This window comes from Lytechinus pictus, chromosome 7 (genome assembly GCF_037042905.1).
Source record: "Lytechinus pictus isolate F3 Inbred chromosome 7, Lp3.0, whole genome shotgun sequence".
Classification (NCBI taxonomy): domain Eukaryota; kingdom Metazoa; phylum Echinodermata; class Echinoidea; order Temnopleuroida; family Toxopneustidae; genus Lytechinus; species Lytechinus pictus.
Window position 1 is genome coordinate 40,046,888 of NC_087251.1, and position 22,242 is coordinate 40,069,129.

The 22,242-nt window shown below is 36.2% G+C and overlaps 1 protein-coding gene across 1 annotated transcript in view; it reads left to right on the forward strand.

The window, feature by feature from the left end:
• The window catches only part of LOC129264222 (dipeptidyl peptidase 3-like), a 49,104-nt gene that overhangs the window by 13,525 nt on the left and 13,337 nt on the right, over positions 1-22,242 (forward strand). The window contains exons 7-11 of the mRNA XM_064102669.1: positions 4,212-4,342; positions 5,771-5,829; positions 8,711-8,905; positions 15,292-15,398; positions 20,291-20,446. Coding sequence (XP_063958739.1) covers positions 4,212-4,342; positions 5,771-5,829; positions 8,711-8,905; positions 15,292-15,398; positions 20,291-20,446 — 648 coding nt within the window. The remainder of the gene's footprint in view (positions 1-4,211; positions 4,343-5,770; positions 5,830-8,710; positions 8,906-15,291; positions 15,399-20,290; positions 20,447-22,242) is intronic.

A 22,242-nucleotide genomic window follows, 5' to 3' on the forward strand; every position in this document is an offset into this window, starting at 1 on the left:
AGTAACCAAGTATCACTGAACATCTTGTGCGAGTTATAGTAGTTTTCAAAATCAGCACTGCTGCTATATTGAATCGCGTGATGCAGGTGAGACGGCCAGAGGCATTCCACTTGTTTTAAATATAAATCATTTTTTGTAGAATAAAGAAAAAAACCATGAAATGGTAGTATTGAATATCAAAGTTATAGTATAAATAGGGAAAAGTAAATAGTTCAACATTGAGAGAAAAAGGAGGAAAATCAATGAAGAATAAAGGACATTTTTATTGCCTATTTAAATTTATAAACGATTACGATAACGATCAATTACGATAACATGCAATCGTAGAGCATTTTCCATGCATATTTAGCTGTGAAAATGACAAGTTTTCATCACAAAACAACTATTTTTGTCTCGCCTGCATGGCAGAGCGAGAATATAGGCGCTGCTTTTCTAACAGCAGCTTGTCGTCAACATCAAATCTTAACCTAAGGTTAAGTTTTTGAAATGACATCATAACTTTCAAAGTATATGGACCTAGTTCATGAAACTTACTCATAAGTGTAATGAAGTATTACTGAACATCCTGCCTGAGTTTCAGGTCACATGACCAAGGTCAAAGGTCATTTAGGGTCAATGAACTTTGGCCATGTTTTGGGGGGTATTTGTTGAATTACCATCATAATTTTTAATGTTTATGGAGCTACATGTAGTGAATAAAACTCGGACATAAGAGTAATCAAGTATCACTGCACATCATGTGCAAGTTTCTGGTCACATTTAGGGTCAATGAACTTTGGCTATGTTGGGGGTATTTGTTGAATTACACAATTTGGAAAAAGTCTTGCAGACAATATACCATTAACACAAAAGAAATTTACGGATTTCATTCACCAACCAAACGCTAATTCTTTATTTTTAGTGCCAGTACATAGGAATGATATAATAGAAATAATGAACAACTTAAAAAAATATAAAAAAGCCGTTGTCACGATGCACAGTGGGCCAGAATGAGTTGAAAGTGCGCCAAAATTATATTCCGTGTTATATTTTTACTTTAACATGTTGATTAAGGGTAATTTTGGGCGTAGAATCGACTGAACATAATTTAAAGCCGATATAACGTCACTTTGATACCAAATTTTGATTGGCTACTTAAAACCTATCTGTGAAAAGACAAATTACGCTAAACAATGTGTAGTATATAAACTTTGTATTATGTGTTACTTTAAGATTGACCAGAGTGAATGTTGCTTTATGCTTCTCACATGCCTAAAAAGTGTGGATGAGATCCTCAAAATAATGTTATGGCATCAAAATGATCATTAGATTAAAAAAATACTTTAAAATCTGAAAAATGTTAACCGTGCTTTATCAAGCGGCGTAGACTTGGGTAAAACGCAGAGTATATAACACCACGAATGTTTTACTATGAGGAGGGTTTTTGGCTGAAATGATTCTACAAGTAACTTTTATCTCTGGAAGAGGGGGGGGGGGTAGCCCTAATATGCGTGATCAACCTTTATTTTGTTTGCATTAAGCCCGGAATTCATGTCATTTTCATGAAATGGAAGGGGAATCGTCCTCGCCGTGCAAAAAGTAACGGCAATGTACACCCCACACGGTGCGCTGCAATGACTGCGCGGTATAAAAATGACCGTTTTTGAACAGGTTTTGGGGGTGTTGTGTCAAGTAAAATCGGCTCTAACATGAAAACGGTCAAAAACGGGCAGCTAAATTTGGTATCGCCTTAAAGCTTAGACATCTAGCAAAATGATGATGATAGAATTTAAACGGAAATCCACGGAAATCCAAACGTTTCTAATGTAAATGCAAAAAACATGGATTATCATCCTATTTCGAGGAACAATTATCCTATAAACCTCCTGAAATGTGTCTTTTATCTAATTTGAACCCTTTCACACGAAAAAAAGAATATATCACGATTATGTGGGTGCCATTTCAGATTCCTACATGAAAAACCCCCTGTGAAATGGCCTGTTTTTCAACTAGGTTGTCATATGCATGGCATTTCGCAAAATGTCACATTTTACGATTTGAGGTAGAAAATTAACAACCTTTATGCAAATTCCCGAATGAAATATTTTGCTGAAGTATTCTTCAAAGTGTTGTCTTTCAGCTGGGCATGACAAAAATTAAAAATCTGAAATTGCCCAAAATGACTTTTGGCGCACTTTTGTTTCGCCCCGGCCCACTGTGCGATGGTATTGACAATATTTTATTAAAGAATGTTACAGAATATATTGTTGATCCATTAGTATACATGTACATATTTAATCTGTCTTCAAGAAATGGTGTCGTGCCTGACAATATGAAAATATCTAAGATAATACCAGTGCACAAAAAAAGAGAGAAGATTAATGTATGTAGCTATAGACCGATAGCTTTATTGCCCACTTTGTCTAAAGTTACGGAAAGGGTGATCTATCCAAGATTATTAAAATTTTTGAATGAATATAAAGTAATTTCTGATTTTCAAATTGGATTTCGCAAAAAATGTAGTACATCTCATGCCACACTCGCATTTATTGACAAAATATCTAAAGCTATTAATAACTTTGAACATACAATAGGTGTTTTTTTGGACCTCTTCAAGGCCTTAAAATCATGAAATACTTCTCTACAAACTTGAAAATTACGGAGTTCGTGGGAAGGCCTTGGAGTGGTTCAGAAACTACGTCACAAATCGTAAGCATAAATGAAAAAAATTATTCTCTACAAAATGTTAACTAGGTTGTTCCCCAAGGCAGCGTCCTGGACCCACTTTTATTTATAATCTATATTAATGACAGCTAGAACTCTTCTGAAATATTATCTTATGTCCTTTTTGCTGATGATTCAAATGTGCTCTAATCTCATCGTAACCCCGATATTTTACTTAATGTACTGAACACGGAGCTGGGTAAGTTGGTACAATGGATTAGGGCTAACAAATTTTGCGATGAATGTACAAAAAAACTAAATGCATGCTTTTTAGCAATTCTTTAGAAAAATTGCCATTTACTATTAAACTGGACAATATAGACATTGAAGTTATTACTACAACAAAATTTTTAGGTCTCATAATAGACAAATTATCTTGGAATACACACATTGACTTTATATGTCGTACATGCTTTATTCAACATTAATTTTACCATATCTAAATTATAGGACGGTTGTCTTTGGAAATACACACTCAACCTGCCTTGATAGAATAATTGCATTTACAAAAGAAGGCGCTGCGTGTTATTTTGAACTTGTCCTAGAGATCCCATACATATCACTTGTCTTTCAAAAATAAAATTCTAAAAATTAAAACTCTGTACCAATATAACCTAGGTCATGGAGCTATTAGCACATGGAGATCTGGCTCTCTTGTACACTTTGCCCCTTTCGCATCGCTAATCCCCTCACAGCAGGGTGGTCCATCAGGGCACTTTCAAATCATGATAATGGTAATTTTTGGTCAAAACATTGTGATTTGGCAAATGAAACCACTTTATCTGGAATCTGGGTGATTTTTACTTAGGATCGACCCATTTAATTTGATGTGGTTACAAAAGCATTCTGTTAAGGGACCATTTTCCAAAGAGTGGTCAAAATAGGCATTTTGGTCAAAAATTGGCCAAAATGGCCAAAACGGCGCAAGGACGGTCAATAAGAGTCACATTTTCTGAATCAGCACACAATTTTACCTGGATAAGCTTGTCAAACCTTCCCCACCAAAAATTCTGAATAAAGCCCCCTACATATACATGTATCTCCTAGACTATAACTTCATCTATATTTGTAGTGTTCACATACATGCTGGTGTTTTTCTCCCAAATACGGGTACTTGGCTTCAAAATCTCGTGTGATAACGATTGAGGAAATATAAAATAAAATGGTTAGATTTAAAGGGAATTTACTGTTTGAAGTTTGATCTTTATTTTATGCATATTTAGGAGGAAGTTATTATATGCCCTCCTCAACCACCCAAACTTCATTCTCGAGTGTAAGTTCTCTTTCTTACTAATGTTCGTAGCCACGTCTGGAGCTTTGAATATTGACTGCGCATGCGCAGGCGGGATCTCACGTAATAAATTCCTCTTAAATATTCATAAAATAAAGATCAAACTTTGAATGGTAAGTTCTCGTTTAATCTTACTATTATATGACATCATTTTAAGCATGGTAAATTCAATGTGCCCGATCATCTTACAACATGTGTTTTCTAAATGTTTGAACAGGATTTTGCAGCCAATGGTAACGAGAGTGGGATGATGGCTAACTATGTCAAGAGTTTCAGCAATGGTTCTATAGAAGCACACAAAGAAGGATCACGATATTGGATTAGAGACAAAGGACCTATTGTGGAAACGTAAGCTACAGAGACATACGATTGAGATATTATATTGATGTATTACTTTTTTGCAATGATATTGATCAATGTTTTTTTTTGTCTTGCCTGAACGAAGTTCAGCAGAGACCCGGGGAGCGTTTCATGAAAGGAGTTGTCGGACGTTTTATCCGACAAGTCCTATTTTATCCGACAGTTACCATAGTAACACTGCTTCTTAGCCAATCAAAATCAAGGAAAGTTGTCGGATCTGACATCTTGTCGGACAAAAATGTTGATGAAACGCTCCCCTGGTAATCACTTATCCTGTTAGTCTGTTGTTCTGTTGGTCTGTCAAAAAGGAATAAAGGTTAAAATATATGTTTTGGGCTTCTTACAGCCGACATATCTTTTAACTTGACTAAGCACACAATATGGGCGTCTTACAGCCGACATATCTTTTAACTTGACTAAGCACTCAATATATCATATTTTATATATTTGAGAAAATCATTCTTGAAATCAAACGAGTGCTATGATCTTAGGTGAAGCTGTATATATGCTGCCTACCTGAATACTCTGCCTATATTGATAAAGGCTTAACATTGATGCAAAACAGTACTTTAAATGTGGACTGTATCCAACTGAGTTCCAATTTTAACTGAGGCCAAAATGCACTGTCACTGAGTTTAAACCTGATCGTTGATCTAGAAAGTTCCACAGATCAATTGAGTTTAAACTTCCAGTTCATGTTCATTCATGACATAGATTTATTTCATTCCTTGCTGGGCTGCACTAGGCTGGTCCAGAGGAGTACTGGGCTGGGCAGTACTCTAGTCTAGGCATGGGTGTGTTATAGCACTCTCTGAACTGCAAACTTCCAGATCATCTCTCTGACATGGGCTTGGCTAAATTGTTCTTGTCAATTATAGATCTAGTCTATAAAACCTGGGTTGGACTTGGCTTGTTCCAGCTAGGACTAGGTTCTCCACTTTGTCTTGCATTGCCGCTGGGCTGGGCTGGCTTGGAGACAAATTCTCCGTCTGACTGGTGGCTGTGACAGTCCAATCACAATACTGCTGTCTTGCAGTGTGTCCTTGCAATACCCTTTCTGTAGGCTGTGTGACAGTGGTAGATTGGCACCCTTTTCCGCGCTGTAGATCTCATACGCTGTGCTTAGCGGCTTAATAATAATAAAGATTGATTTATTACGTGCATCATGGAAAAAGCTCTCTCTATGCGCTTCACTTTGTAATATTATGTCTTACAATGCAAAGTGCATAGAGAGAGATTTTCTATTAATAACATAGTATAAAACATAAGAATGCAAACTAGCTAACTAGGGCATTCTGCCTGTTCATACAGTTCCTTACATTTCAAATGGGAATTGGAGGCAGACAAGCTAATTTTGTTATAAAAAAATTACACACGTAAATGTCCTTGTTTTATCTTTTTCCTTGTTTTATCTAGATACATTGGTTTTATTGAGAGTTATCGTGATCCCTTTGGCGTAAGAGGAGAGTGGGAAGGTAAATTAGGTGTCATATTTTAATTATTATTTTTTGTTTAGTGTCGGGCATGGTAGGCTTTATTTCAGTGATTTGTACCGTTTTTACACACGACTCGGTTCGATTGTTGAATCCTCAAGCAGGGTCGAACGCTGCGAAGAGGGCAACTGTGATCACGTATTCTGAAACAAAAAAGGTGAGTTTGACACGGCCCGCGGATCACGAACGAAAGTAGAATAGACATCACAAATATATATATGCTGTGTAGAGGTCATGCGGATTCGACACGGCATTCTGTTCACACACATAAAAATAGGCGAGTCTGACTCGGGTCGCGGTTTGAAACCTAAGATTTTTGCGGATCGTAAGAGCCGTGTTCAACACGGCTTGCGGATCACACTGATCGCGTTTACACAATATAAATTTGCTGTGTTGAGCATGGCTCGCGTGTCGAACCCCCGAGCCGAGTCACTGTGTAAACACGGTACAATGACTCTTAAATCAACAAAGTGACCCCAGTCTTAGAAATGAATATTGAGATCAATATACACTTTTCATTTTACATCACATCTGCCCCTTCCTTTGTTATTCCTAAGTCCAGAAAACAGACCGGCATTAATTCTTTCCAATCTCTTGCCCCCCCCCCCCTTCCGTCTTTCGAACAAACTCCCATCATCTCTCCAAAACCTCTATTCTGTCGACCTTATGCCATTAACAGCGCTTTGCATCCTCTGAAAAAAGCGCTATATAAATCCAATTATTATTGTTAATACAGTCTTTTGTTATGTGTTATCATAGTCATAGGGAACAAGATGAACAACAGTCAGACTGCAGGTCCCAAGAAAGTGGCTTATTTCATCCAAGTGATATTCATGACTTGAGATGTTTTGCATATTTAATGAGCTTGATGCGGACCAAAACACCTCTTTTCATTCGGTCATTGCTGCTCTAATTGTGCATCGAATTTCATGAATTTGGTACCATTGTAAAGAAGAAGAATCATTCTTTCAGGTCATATGTTTGGATTTATTCAAAGATTTTGTAATATAGGTTAACATTTTGATCTAAAATATGCTACAAAATAAATATTTTCACCTGACAAAAGCTGCTATTTTCACACTTTATTTTTGTTTGAGCCCAAATGATTTTTATATCATGATAAAGCTGAATATATATGCTTTGAAATGATATAGGTTTCAAAATAAGAATTGGTTTAATCGGGTCAAGATCACACTTTTCATTTGCCAAGTACATAAAACAGTTTGAAAACAAGAATACTGCACTCTGATTGGTCAAAGAGACCACACAATGGCAAATTCCAACGGTCCCAGTGCCTGGGTTCGTGGGAAGGCCACACTTCCCATGTGGTAATCTCCTCAAATACCCCGCGCCTGTTGTTCTGTGAACCTTATCCAGCCAATCAGAACTCTGGATTTCTTGCAAGTACAAAATTTCAGAAATCTCGTCTTGTACCTTGGTGGGAAAAGTGTGATCTTGACCCGATTAAAAGGTGCCGCATATCAAGAGTGGCATTGTGAGAAAGTACAGAAGTTCAGCTTTATGATGATATAGATATCATTGAGGCTCAAAATAAAAAGTTTTGCACAATTTGCAAAAGAAAACAGAGGAAGAAAATTCAGTTTTGAGGCACATTTTCAGGCCAGAAATTTACTTATTTAACAAAACGTTGTATACAAAATAAATGACCAATATGAAAGAGTAACTTTTACTCTACCTGATGGTGCAATAATATTTCATTTAACTTGAGGTTAAAACAGGTAAATTCTTAGAGAAAGAAAATCTCACGAATCATGAGATTTTGCAAGGAGGAGGATTCAGCCGCGAGATGATTTGGATGAATCTGGCCTTTTTGCTCATTAGCATAGGGACCTGCGGTCTGACTGACAATAGACATAACACATTACCTTTACATACGAGCTCGTTTGAATACATTAACCTTTTGACCTTGAATTCAACCTTTTGTGTCCAATTATTTTTGGCTGATACGCCACATTCATAACAACCACTACCTTCTCAACAAAATATTACAAATCTGGATTTCTTGTTTGGTTTCTAGCTGTTCTAAAAGCTGGCATACATGATGCTTCCAGAAAATAATACAGTTCTACACATAAGATATGAATGATGGATGTTGCTTTGACAATTGCTGTGACAATTTTTGAAGAAAATTTCTTTCTATGCAATGCAGTGTTACTGGTGCCAGATATTACTGAATAAAGCTCACAATTTAGAAAGTAGAATTGTTTTCAACACTTATCTTTTACATTCTGATCCACAAATTTACATTATCAATATTCAACTCGGTCACGAATCTTTATATGAGGCCGCCATCAATTTCAAGCTTAACCGCTCACGATGGCTGTCTCCTGCGTTCATTAAGTATTATCATTGGTATGATTAAGTTAGGATTATGCTCACATCATTATTTTGTATATTCATCATGTATTATGATGACTATCTTGTTTATTTTATGGATTATTTTGTATGTTGCATATAATTATGTCACATTGATATTGTATTAGTTGAATGCAGAAATAAAAGCAAACAAACAATATTGAGGATTCTTTTAAGAATCTTATTTCTAATTTTAATCATTTCTATGAACACTTGTATACTTGTACATTGTATACAAACATATCTGTTGTTAATTTTGGGGGAACATTAGGAACTATTGTCACAAAAAATTGTGTGTCATTGGATGAGAACCGTGAGGTGCACAGCACTTTATGAAAATTTAGCTTTTTATGATGTCAATTACCCTATGTACCAAATATGAGCAAATTTTAGGATTTAGCCCAGTTGGATGAATTGACATGGAATGACCCTTTACCTTTCTGAGTGGATCATGGTTTTTGCAATCTTTTTTGTTTTGATAATTTAGGCTTTGTTGCTATGGTAAACAAAGAGATGAGTGCCAAGTTCACTGACCTGGTAGCGAATGCTGAGAATCTTCTTCCTCTTCTTCCATGGCCCAATGAATACGAGAAAGATACATTCCTACGACCTGACTTCACCTCCCTTGATGTATTGAGCTTTGCATCTTCAGGAATACCAGCAGGCATCAACATTCCAAATTGTGAGCGAGAATTTATTGTTAAAAACCAACATCTTAATGGGGCAATTCCCGTGAAATAATACTCTTTTTTTTCTCCAGTAGGCATTAACATTCCAAATTTTGAGCATTTATTTAATTACACATAAACATGTTAAAAGGGTGAATTCCATGAAATAATTTGCTTTTTTTCACCGGCAGGCATCAGCTTGCCAAATTGTGAGCATTTATGAAGAAATAATATAAATCTTTTAAAGGTCAAGTCCACCCCTGGAAAATGCTGACTTGAATAAATAAAGAAAAATCAAACTAGCATAGTGCTGAAAATTTCATCAAAATTGGTAGAATAAGAAAGTTATGACATTTTAAAGTTTTGCTTATTTTTCACAAAACAGTGATATATGCACAGCTAGGTGAGTCAGTCGATGATGTCCATCACTCACTATTTCTTTTGTTTTTTATTGTTTGAATTATTCAATTTTTCAATTTTGTAGATTTGACAATAAGGACCAACTTGACTGAACCATATAGTATTAAACAATGCTAATTCCACATGTTCAGGGAGGAATTAATCATTGTATCACTTGACAATGAGGAGAAAATTAGAATATTTCATATTTCATATAATAAAATACGAAAGAAATAGTGAGTGGATGACGTCATAGTCTCCTCATTTGCATACCAGCCAGGATGTGCATATAACTGTTTTGTGAAATTAAGCGAAACTTTAAAATGTCATAACTTTCTTATTTTACATCCGATTTTGATGAAATTTTCAGTGTTATGCTTGTTGGATTTTTCTCTTTTTATTCAAATCAACTTTTTGTTGGGGTGGACTTGTCCTTTAAAATTACACTTAGAGCCAATAGCAACCAATAGCCTTGAAAAGTGTCACCTAAAGTCCTTAACTTCTCAATCTAGCCTGATTCCTAACCCACAATGCAATATTCTGAGCAGTGAAGTCTTATGATATAGTCCATGTGAATAACACACTTGATAACTACTCAATGCAATTATTCTGCAATAATTATGTTACCAAGTAGTAGTAGAAGTACATTTCCCCTCAAAGCATTCCAGTTTCCCTTTATAGAAAGTAATAACACTTATTTATACTGAAATATACACTATGATATTAAAGTATACATCCAAAGAAAATTCACGAAAGTGATGATTATAGACAAATTATATATGAATGGAAAGGTCTTGTCTTTTTATACACAAATATGTCACTAAAAAGTCTTATTGATGTCGTGGAAATGCAAGAAATGAAATTATTAGAGACCATTCTAAGCCCCCCAGCCGCCCCCAGACCGACAGTTCACGCAGTGAAAACAGTCGAGAATAATGACGTCACACAATCATCGAGCTCATCATCCCTCTGTGCATAATACACTGAATCACCTTACTGACCTCTTCAATATCTTCCGAATTTACCGTTTTCTTCATGTAATGTGACATCCGAATTCTGTTTTCGACAACTTCAGACTATAAGGGAACAAGAACTGTGTTATTTTGCCCGTTTTTTATTGAATTGTGAACTGGAAAGATCGATTTTGTCCACTCGTCAGTCTTCGTTGTGTTACTCTACTAACTATTGAAAAACTCCAAGCTGCACGGTCCCATTCACTTGCTCCCGATGCATGTTGCAGGCTACGCTGTTTGATCCAGTCAAAAGTCAAGGTAAGCATGTTTGGAAACTGTACTTGTTCTGACGATGCATTCAGGTCAGATGACAGATACAGATCTGATATAAGTTTAGAATCATGCATTTTGGCAACTACTATTAAAATTAAAAAGTTTTTATTTTAGAAATAATGTTTTTGCACAATTCCACCCAAGGGCTCATTACATGCCGCCACGCACAGAAAAATCAAGCCATAGAAGTCGTGTGTTGTGGACCCAAGAAGTGAGATCCCAGACGCCTCCAGGCTAAGCACGCGCGACCCACTAGTTAGAAATCCACTGCCAAACGCGGTTCGTGGTGCGAGGTTAGTATACTTAATACGTGTGAGTGGCACAATTCCAGCAGATTTTTTCTTCAGATTTCTAAAACTGGTCAGGACTCAGGCAGGCGATTAAATTATTTAGGAGCACTGAGTGGTATGGACCATGGCTGAAAATCTGCTGTATCAGAGGAATGTTTAAGTTTTTATCATACACAGAATTATATCACCATGATGTCGATGTCATGAAGCCAGACAAATTTTCAGCAGTGATTACCCTGATTCCTGGCCAAAATCACTCACACGTATTGCGAGGTTAGTATTAGTATACTACTAGTACGTATTGCGAGGTTAGTATTAGTATACTAACCACGAACCGCGTTTGGCAGTGGATTTCTAACTAGTGGGTCGCGCGTGCTGGGATCTCACTTCTTGGGTCCACGACTTCTATGGCTTGAATTTTCTGTGCGCGGCGGCATGTAATGAACCCTTGGGTGGGCCAAAATTAGAGTCTGGTGTTTCTTTCTGATTAGAGTGTTGCTGCATATATGTATGCGTAATGCCTTCAACAATGAAGATAAATGCAATCTTTGTAATGACACAGAGACTCAGAGAGCACCGTACCTCAAGTGATGTTCGTGTAGTCTCCACTTCACTACTGGAGTACTGCTACAGCCTACACTACGCTACACACCTACCCGGGTAGGTGTGGCGTACATGTACGGTAGTGTAGCGGTAGTGAAGTGGAGTGGGGCCTACACAAACATCACTTGAGGTAGAGCACCAGTGTTCTGAGTGGAACTTTTCAGGTGTCTAAACCTACTATCATTTGTTGTTGACCGGGAATTACATGCCACCGCACGTCATCAATCATCACGATAATTAAATTCATACTTTGATTTGATTATTTAAACTATTTCTTTTTTTCTCTCTTCTACACACAGATCTGCACACTTGCTGACTCTGGTGACTTCTGGTCTCTGCTTGCTACCTCAATCTGGGAGATTCCATCATGTCCTTTTACTATGATTTGGGTATAGCCATTTTTTTCTTCACTCTTTCCAGGACCTACGGTTTGCAAGTTGTGGACTGATAATGATACAAAAGAAAATTTTTCTCTATCAATCTTGGAAACAACTTTGAGCACAGTTTTGGAGAGAACTAAGAAATTTGACTTGGACAGGAATACAGCTTGTCAAAAATAATAACACACAATTTAAACGAAAGAACAATTTTAATGTTACTAGGGCATTTTGCGAGAAATGTTATACTCAATCACACGTCCCAAATCAAGGGTAAGTCCTTTGATTAAAAATGTAGTTGAATTGCGATTGCAACTCGACCTTATTACGCTTGAATTTGAATTTAAGACTTACGCTTGATTTGCAATTGAAAATAAGTTTCTTGCAGTGCCCCATAATTATGTTTTGTTATCAGATATTTAACGTGCTGATTTTTCTCGAAAGGTATAATATATTTGTCCTTTTAAACGGTATTTGAATATGGGTACGCCTTTTATTTGTTTTCCACAATATTTATTGCATGTATGAACAGAAGTGAAATATTTATTGTGAAGCACTGTGAATGTTGTGTGATGGTTCATCATTTTTGTTATAAGACTGAAAGCCTGGTGGATGTGAGGAAGTGGCCTGGATGAAAGAAAAGTGAACATGTGTCCAATTACTGATTTGCATATTCTAAGACAATTTTGTTTCTGGATAAATTTTGCTATGCATTCCCTACATTAAGAGTAAAGGAGAAGTCCACGCAATCAAAAATTCATTTGAATTTAAAGAAAAATAACAAGATATTGCAGGAAATTTCATAAAAACTTTGATTCAAATTTATATAATTACTATTTTAACAGTTCCGTAAATATAACCTATTGTGATCAGATGAAGAGTTTCCTATCGTCAAATCTGCAAAGAATAAAAAAACAAAATGCCACAAAAAATAGAAACGAATGTGATGTGAGTGACAACTCTAATTTGCATATCATTGTTTTGTGTATATGACTGTTTTGAGTAAAAACAACAAGGGAAATTACTCTATTCAAATAATTTTTAGTTGATGTGGACTTGACTTTTAACTCTACCCCTCCCATCCCAAATAAGAGTAGAAATAATCTAATCAAGAACTTGAAAATCAAAAGCAGCAATTAAGAAGCAAGATTTGATAAATACAGGTCTGAATAGAATTTCACAAGAAAATAAAAAGAGAAAAAAAAAGATGGGTAGGGACGGGGAAGGAATTAAAAAAAAATACCCAGAAAAAAAAATCCGAGTTTCGAACCAGGGTCCTCGCACATGACAAAACAATGGCCAACGCATTTGGCCACAGACCATCGCCCTAACAGGAAGGGATTTTTAAGATATATGAAAGAAAGTCCGCTCGCCGCTGTTTCCTAATAATGCTTCGGCAATTCAACTGCAATTTCAGTCATTTCGCGATGGATATTGCCGTGTTTTTTTGTGGTTCCTGACTTTGCTACTTAATGAGATTTCATAATTTTTGTTCAGTCATAAAGAAGAATGTCTATGCTTTATATTGACTATAACGTTAATGTGACGCAAGTGTGATTTCTACGTGAAAATATGCTTTGTTTATTCACATATATTTCTTGGAAAAAAAAAAATTCTAAGCTAAATATCGGTTACCAAAATACGTTAAATGTGCACTTTTTTCACTGTTCAGTAAATTCAAACTTTTATCTATATAACAAGACCAATCTTAAGAGGAATAAACAATTCTAAGAGCAAAAAACGCTGATTGGAAAGATCGTCTCCAATGGGCTGCTGTCAGCTCAGCAGCTCACTGCTCATTGTGTGACGTCACTCAGCTGGAGCTCGCAAGAGGACCGGTGGAAGGCAGAAATATGGCATGAAAATAAATCATTTTTGAGAGCTGATTTCTGCAATCTCTGATCACTATTTTGAAAAGTGAAGTTATATATCTGATTAGTAATACTTCCCCTTTACAATGATGACCACATAAAGTCATTATAAAATACTTTTGATTCTTTGGATGTATACTTTAAGAGTAATCTCAAACAGGTTTATAAGAAAAGCTTTTATAACAATGAAAGACCACACTGTGTGGGTTAGTTTGTTCTCGTTTAAGGGGCAGTTCTTTAAAACTTCTGTGAATGTCAGAACCTTTTTTTTCCTGCCTGAACAAAGTTTGGAAGAGAACTAGTAGCCACTTTCTGTTAGTGCGTTGGTCTGTTGGTCCTTGAGTCTGTTAGTCTATTACAAAAATTTGCTCTCATTTCTTTATTTTACATCAATTATGTTCATGGTTGGTACATATGATCATTGGGCAATACCACATTTGAGCCTTGGAGATTGGTGGGGTCAAGGGTCATCTAGGGGGCAAAAGGTCAAATGATATGAGGTCATGTCCATCTTTTTTTTTTATAGTTTTTGTTCAACAACTTGCTCTTGTTTCTTTATTTCTGTATCAATTTTGTTCAGACTTGGTACATCTGATCCTTTTTAATACCATGTGTTTGTTAATGAGGATGATGGGGTCAAAGGTCATTTAGGAGTCAACAGGTCAAGTTTTTGTTCAAACTGTTCTCATTTCTTTATTTCTGCATCAATTATGTTTACTTGGTACATATGATTTTTTTTTGGTAATACCACTTGTGTTTTAATGAGGATTATGGGTTCAATGGTCGTCTAGGGGTCAAAAGGTCAAGTTTTTGTTCAACTGCTCTCATTTCTTTATTTCTGCATTAATTTTGATTACACTTGGTTCAAAGGATTCTTGGGTAATACCACATGTGAGCCCACGAGAATGATGGGGTCAAAGGCCATCTAGGGGTCAAAAGATCATATTGCATATTTTATTGAATGCGAAGTCAGGCGAGACTCATGGTTCGCGAACCACCTTATTTCCATTCGTACTTAACTTCAAGAACTGCTCAAGCCACCATAATTTGAGAGCAAATGTTCATATGAATTAGAAAATAGAGACAAACAATTTCAGGATTCAGGAAGGTCCCGTACATGTATATAGCATGTTGGGTTTACTCTCTTAATGGAATTGCCCTAAAATATATTTACTTTTTCTCATATCACATCTTATACAAGGATGATTATTACTTCCTGATTGAAAATAATGACTTTTAAGTATAATTTTTTTTTCATGGCTTTTCCAATCCTTTCTGCCTGGCAAATAAGTTGGTTTAAAGTTAATGTGGTTATAGCTTGACTTGAAAAAATGAATAGATGGTGAATTCCATAAAATAATCTACCATTTTGCACATCTGATCCCCACTTTTCTTCTTTCTTTCCTCACTTCAAGAACCGCTCAAGCGAAGATCATTTGGAAGTTTTACTACTTTCCATTTAACAGAGACAATGCAATTCAGAAAGGCCTTCTGATCCATCCAACTATAAATCATATTCTGATCCATCCAACTATAAATCATACATTTTGACAATACTTTTTTTTTTACTATAGATGATGATATCCGTCAGGATGAAGGCTTCAAGAATGTATCTCTTGGTAATGTTCTATCTGCTTATGGAAAAGAGCAGAAGGTCACCTTCTTAACAGATGAAGATAAGGTAAGTGACTTTCAAGGTTGTCAAAGCCAAAAGGTCTTGAACAATAATGATTAAAAATAAAAAATAAAATGAAAAATTGAAGTCCATGCCTTCTCTACGTTTGAGATACCATGAATTTTCATAATTAAACTGTGAAGCCAAACTACAAAGACTCATTTATCCTGGTCATTTTCTTTCACTATGTTAACCATAGTCGCTTTTTTGTCTCGCCTGCATAGCAGAGCGAGACTATAGGCGCTGCTTTTCTGACGGTGGCAGCGTCAACATTGAAATATTAATCTAAGGTCAAGTTTTTGAAATGTTATCATAACTTAAAAAGTATATAGACCTAGTTCATGAAACTTGGACATAAGGGTAATCCACTATTACTGAACATCCTGCCTGAGTTTTAGGTCACATGATCAAGGTCAAAGGTCATTTAGGGTCAATGACCTTAGACCATGTTGGGGGTAGGGATGCCGACCGTCCAGGTCTCTCCGTATTTTTTATGGATTGGCACATATCACTCCGCAAATACGGTGTACAAACAAATATTTCCGGTCAAAGAAAGGGAGTAAATACTCCTTTGCATAGATCGGCACTTCCGCAAACTCACGCACCATTCGCCCACTAATCACTAATACCATGAATGGACGGTCTACTGCCATCCTGTGCCGTACAAAAACATGTGGCTGCAGTAATTGTTGTTTCAACGTCATGCACACGGCTATGCATGGTGGGGGTAGTATGATGGCGGATAATCATGTTCGATATGCGCGCAATATCCATTCAAGCAAATAATTTGGTGGTTGAAGTTTGCGAAGTGTGAGCGCTGTACGGTCTGTACCTGTCATAAACGCCCGGCCTAGCAGACTAGGGCTTGGCCTAAGTGCGCTGGCCGTACATGTATATTGTTCGCGGTTCATGTGTGTGGTGCATGTCATGGTGGTGTTTGCTTGAAATGGGAGTGATAGTCCGGTTCAGATTTTTAAAAAAATGTGCTCAGAAAAAGTGCTTTAGGCATTTTGTGTTAATTAATGCTGATTTATCAATTGTTTTAAGGTAATTCAGGAGTGCTAAATCCAAAAAATGCTGTTTTCCAAACTTGATTCTGACGTTTTTATCCTCAAATCAGCAAAAACAAAATGGCAGCATTTTGAATGAAGTTTCCCATATTATACAATTTTTATAGGTGATTATATTTCAGAAATTGGGGGTCTATGCCTTATTTTTGATACCCAGGGTTGCAAACATAATGTATCTGATTGATTCGTCAGCCATCTTTAATTCCAAGATGGCTGCCATGATTCACAGCTGCTGATTGATAAATATGGCCAAATGTTTGATAATTTTGGGGCGAAGCTGGCATAATCACATTGAGTTATTTTTGACGTGTCTGCCATTTTTTCCTCGCTTGCATAGCAGAAGCAAGACATGGACGACGCTTTTCCGACGGCGGCGATGGCCATGGCGGCGGCGAGGTTAACATCAAGTCTTAACCAAGGTTAAGTTTTTGAAATTATATTACTTTTAGGGTATAGATGTGTATTTCATGAAACTTATGATTAAACAAAGTCTATTGAGACAGGTTATAGTTACAAAAGGTCGTCAAGGGTACCTGGAAATCCAACATAGCGTCCAAAACGGCAGTTGCTGTACCATCAACTCCAAAAATTAAAGTAAATCATCAAAATCAAAATCATCAAAAAGCTTTCAAGCCAAATAATGAATCAGGACATGTTTACAAGATAGTGAATGTGTCGGAGAATCCAAGATGACCTTCCAAAATTCTTCAACAGCGGATTGTAGCCTGGCTGTCCTTGAGGAATCCTGTCATCGTTGTCTACAAAATGGACCATTGTGTGCAGGAGTTGGTACCTGCTAAAATAAACAAAGATAAAGTAATCAGTTGAATGAACAGACATTGTACATTGAAGAAAAAAGTTTGGCCTGAGTCATATCTATTATTTTGTAAACTGTAGTTCACTGGCTCTGCTCCAGTCAAACCCGGTGCATCTATGAAGTTGCAACGTGCACACTGATAAGAAAATTTCAATGTAAAAAAAGATTAAGATATATCAATTTTTTAAATTAAATTTAATCTTGAATATTGTTGATTTGATGGAATTTTCCTTCCTAGAAATAGATATATTGAAAATATATACGAGTAAGATCTTTTACAATGTCATTATCTTATTACTGTGCACTTCCAAAGTTCATCAATACTCTAGTTTTACCTAATTTAAAAAAAAAAGATGTTTTATTGTTTTTCTCTCAAATTTAATTCATACAATGCAGTTTACAAAGTAACAATTGTAAAGAATAATTCGAACAAATTACTTTACAAAATACATTATGATGAGTGTGACTCACAAATATCAGAGAAAAAAAAACTTATAAAAGTATATGCGGTTGTACCTGCGCCCTCCTTACCCACCATCCCCCCTTTCCTCCGCAAACACCCACACTTCACACCCTCAAACACTCACACATCATACGCCCTTGCATACGTTGCCCGTGCTCCGTTTGAAACAAGAAAAACACCATAATTAATGAACATAAATAGTGTTGGCCCTCGATCAATCACAGGTTTCAAAATGATATGATTCTGGCTTTAAAAATAAACACAAATAGTGTCAAGGGAATTTCTGATATAAATGATTTGAAACATTCAAAAGAAGAGCAAAACTCATATATGATGTAGAAAACTTAATATATTACACCTATAAACAAATTTGTTACAACATATTAGAATTTACATAAAAATAAATAATACCTACTTTTATCTTGTTTCAAATTATTTGATTCTTATTGCTTATAATAGAATTTTGCTCAACAAAAACACTAACAAGTTCAAAGTCTTCAAAATGGGACATTGACATAAAATTTCAATCTTGAAATGAAATTAACTATAATCTATCTTTGCCTCTGTAATAATAATAAAAACTTTATGTTGATTTTGGTTATATTATGATTAAAAAATCAATGTTATAACTCAATAACTGACCTATTTCTGCTCATGACAGTGGGAAATCCTTGGGGTTCCTGGCAGCCAGTCCTCCTCTCAATACATTTCAACAGCTGGCTTGGTAACAAGGCCCATAGCTATTTGAAGGGCAGTGAATGCTTTCATCTCTGTAACTCTGGTCTCAGTCCACTTTCTCAACCATGAATGTGGCTGCAGCACACCCAACCCCAAACAAAAATAAATATCACATCAAATTTGCTTCATAGTATTGAAACAAAAAAGGGCAGATTACATACTATTTGATGCTATAATCAACAGCTGCCCTCACACGTGACGAAAATATAAACAGGTGCCCACAAATCATAATAGCAGAAAACATAAACATTCTACACATGCACAAACAAATTTAAATGGAATTAAATGAGCTGAAGTCTACTTTTCATAACCTTAAAAAGATAAATATAGTATAGACTATATTTTACTCAGTCTCAGCGAAAAAGAAATATTCAGTCAAAATAATTTATTTGGGTTCAGGCTCTGACGCGGGTGGAGCTTAGTATGGAGCGAAATTCGATTAAGTCGAGCATGCAGAGTGTAAGAAAAAGTTGCAACTGACAGGGAAAACACTCGCGAAAAAACTTTTTTATCTCTTTCCCGTCATCAAATTTCACTAATTTTTTTTTAACAGAGTAAACATGAAACATTGAGAAATCAGAAAATGAAATTTAAAATATTCATCAAACATTTGACCATTTATTAGTTTATCGATTTTCTAAGAGATTCAATCTGCGACTTGTCTCTCTTTTTGGTGTGAGCTGTCACATATGTATTCTTCTGTAGCTCTAAAAACCAGATCTGAAACCAATCTCTTTCTGTCATGCTGGAACCTATCTGCCTAGAGTTCAGATGTGAACCTTTTTATAATGGTTGGTCAAGACTCTACAGCTGTTAGTCAGCCTTGAGCCATTGACCAAAACATTCTGTATGTCATAACTTTACTCTGAAGTCTGAACTAGGGGAGTGGACCTTTTAGAGAGAAGAATTAATGTAGTGAATAAGAAACCCATAAAATGTGTGTGCGTCAGAAGTTTAGCTGGAAGAAGAATGAGTATTATAAATACTTTCCAAAGAAAGTTGGAATTGGTAAACATTACAACAAGGTTGATTATTTTATGGAAATGCTCCTTTGTGGTTAGCTTGTTTGGTTGTTAAACATTACTCTTGAAAATCAGCTATACATGTATATGATTGTTGATTGTTAAAGGGAAAGAATACTAATGGTAATGGCAAATAAATCCTACTGAAAACTAGTATCGTATTTCTATGCATGCCAAAAGGATGTGTGTGATATGATGCGACATTCCTCCCATGAATTCTAGTGATTTTTTTTTTGTGACTATGCGATACCCCGCGACTTAAAATGTGTGTGCGTCAGAAGTTTAGCTGGAAGAAGAATGAGTATTATAAATACTTTCCAAAGAAAGTTGGAATTGGTAAACATTACAATTTCCTGTTATACTTCCTGTATAAGTATTGATTAAGTATGGAATATGTGAGATATGTCTTATAATCACATAACAGTAGAGATTGTACAAGAGGCTAAATGGTTATTTATTGAATGTGAAATTTGTTGGCTATAATTTCTTACTGTACATTTGTGTGTGAAATGATACTTGATTTTGGATTTGCAGGAACTGCACAAGATGAATGGTTATTTATTGAGTGTGAAAAGGGGGTAATGTTGTGTTTGCGGTAATTGTCCAAGAAACTATAATCAGTAATCCCTGTGCTCTTTTATTTGCATTGTACAAGAAATTGAAGGATTATCTGTCAAGTGACATGGGTGATCTCTATGTTCTAGTATTTGCAGTAGTTGTACAAGAAACTATAGGGTTGTTAATCGAGTGTGAAATGGATCATCTCTATTTTCTTGTTGAATTTGCAGGAATTGTACAAGAAATTAAAGGGTCCATCCTTTGAGGTCCAGGTTGGTCTTCATGAGTTGCTTGGACATGGCAGTGGAAAGCTCTTTATGCAAGATAGCAAGGGAGAGGTCAATTTTGATAGAGAGAGTGTGAAGCATACAGAAACTGGTGAGAAGGTAAGCTTGGTTTTTGATTTACTTGCTCTACTAGCAAATGGTCTAATTCTTAGATCGTCTATTAAATGCACATTATAGCTGAAGTCATTTGGTCTACTGTATATTTGATCCAGTCGCTATTTGGTCAAATAATCACTTGGGCCCGTATTCTGAAGTCAGGTTTAACTTAGACCATGGTGTAACTCTGTGCTAAAATTATGGAGAGCCAAAAGTGTCAAATTTTTTAATTAAGTTGCATGTTTCTTATGTTTACTGTGCTCTTTCCTGATTCATCGGTGGTGAGGACAATCATCTATTTATACTTCCTAGACAATTATTAGACAATGATTTGAGAGCCAAATGAGCTGAAATATATCTCTACTGTTAGTGATTATGTAACAATTGGCTGTCCATACTTAAACCACAACTTTAAACCTGAGTTTATGTTAAACCCGACTTCAGAATACGGGCCTTGGTCTATTGTTCACTTATGTTAAGTTTCATTTAGTCTAATGCCCAGTACCGGCTGCACGGAAACGCTGTTAGTGGTAGTCCCGGGGAGCCACTTCCATTGACGAGTGGATACCATGCGTGGCCATGGGGTTTTGAAAAGCACCCTAAACAAGTATTTTCCATGTTTTGAAAATGCACCCTTAACAAGTATTGGCGTGTGAAACCCTACCCTTAACAAGTATTGAAAACAAAATGGTACCCTTGACTGGTATTCCCCGAATTGACCCCTTAAACAAGTACAACGATATCTTAATTGTTATGTCACGAACGTGTTCACAGACGTTGGCTTTACCTATACTTCGATTGGGTTTAGTACCACCTCACACACCTCGCTCAAATTGGACCCTAAACATGTAGTGTTCGGCAAATTGAGGCAACAAGTACATCCTTTATAAAGTATTTTAGTCTTTTTATACCGTCGCAAATAGGGCTGTAATTTTAGCGTGCGCAGACGGGCCGATCGTCTTGACTGTCCATCTGGATTATCCAGTCTGATACTGGTGGTTTATTCCACGTTCCTTTTCCCCTTGCGATGACCACTGTGCAGTAACAGTGCTTAATTTTGATACTCAATCTGTGAAATTAATAGTTTACCAATATCTCAATATGTTCAGAATATACCTGACACATAAATGATTTCATTTTCAAGAATTATTATTTCTTTCCTGAATTACAAAAAGTCTAACTTTAGTAGGTCAGGAACGTGTAACATTGACTGAAACTATTTTAAAAATTACAAAATTGTCAAGGTTTGGGAGATATCGGCTAAGTTTGCCCAATGTCATCAGTAACTCAATGTAATGCTTAACAGAAAATATAGGATAGGTTTATATTTTGTATAAAATTATTCCCCAGCCGCCTCCATGAACATGAAGCCGACCCTGCCCGCCCCTGATTTGTTAAAATCAAAGTAATGGCAATGTTTACAATAATTTTGAATCATGCAACTGCGATATTACCAGGGTCTCGTGATTCAGCGAATGGGTTCTATAACCCTTGCAAAAAAGCAAAACATAGGATTTTGTAATGACCTGGCCACGCGAGAAATTTCATGATTTTAGACTTTTGGCCATGCAATTTAAAGGGATGGTCCAGGCTGAATTTGGTACCCAGAGGCAAAATGTGGGCAGGGTCATTGTTGCCATGATAATTTCATTTATTTGTCAAATTTCCGTGTGAGCTCTATATATCACAATGATGGATGATGTGGGTTCGGGGGATACATGTGCTCGGCCGCGCGACCCGACGAGCATTTCTAGTTGACCCTTTACAAAAGCTTAATAGCTGACTTTCAAGCAATTTGT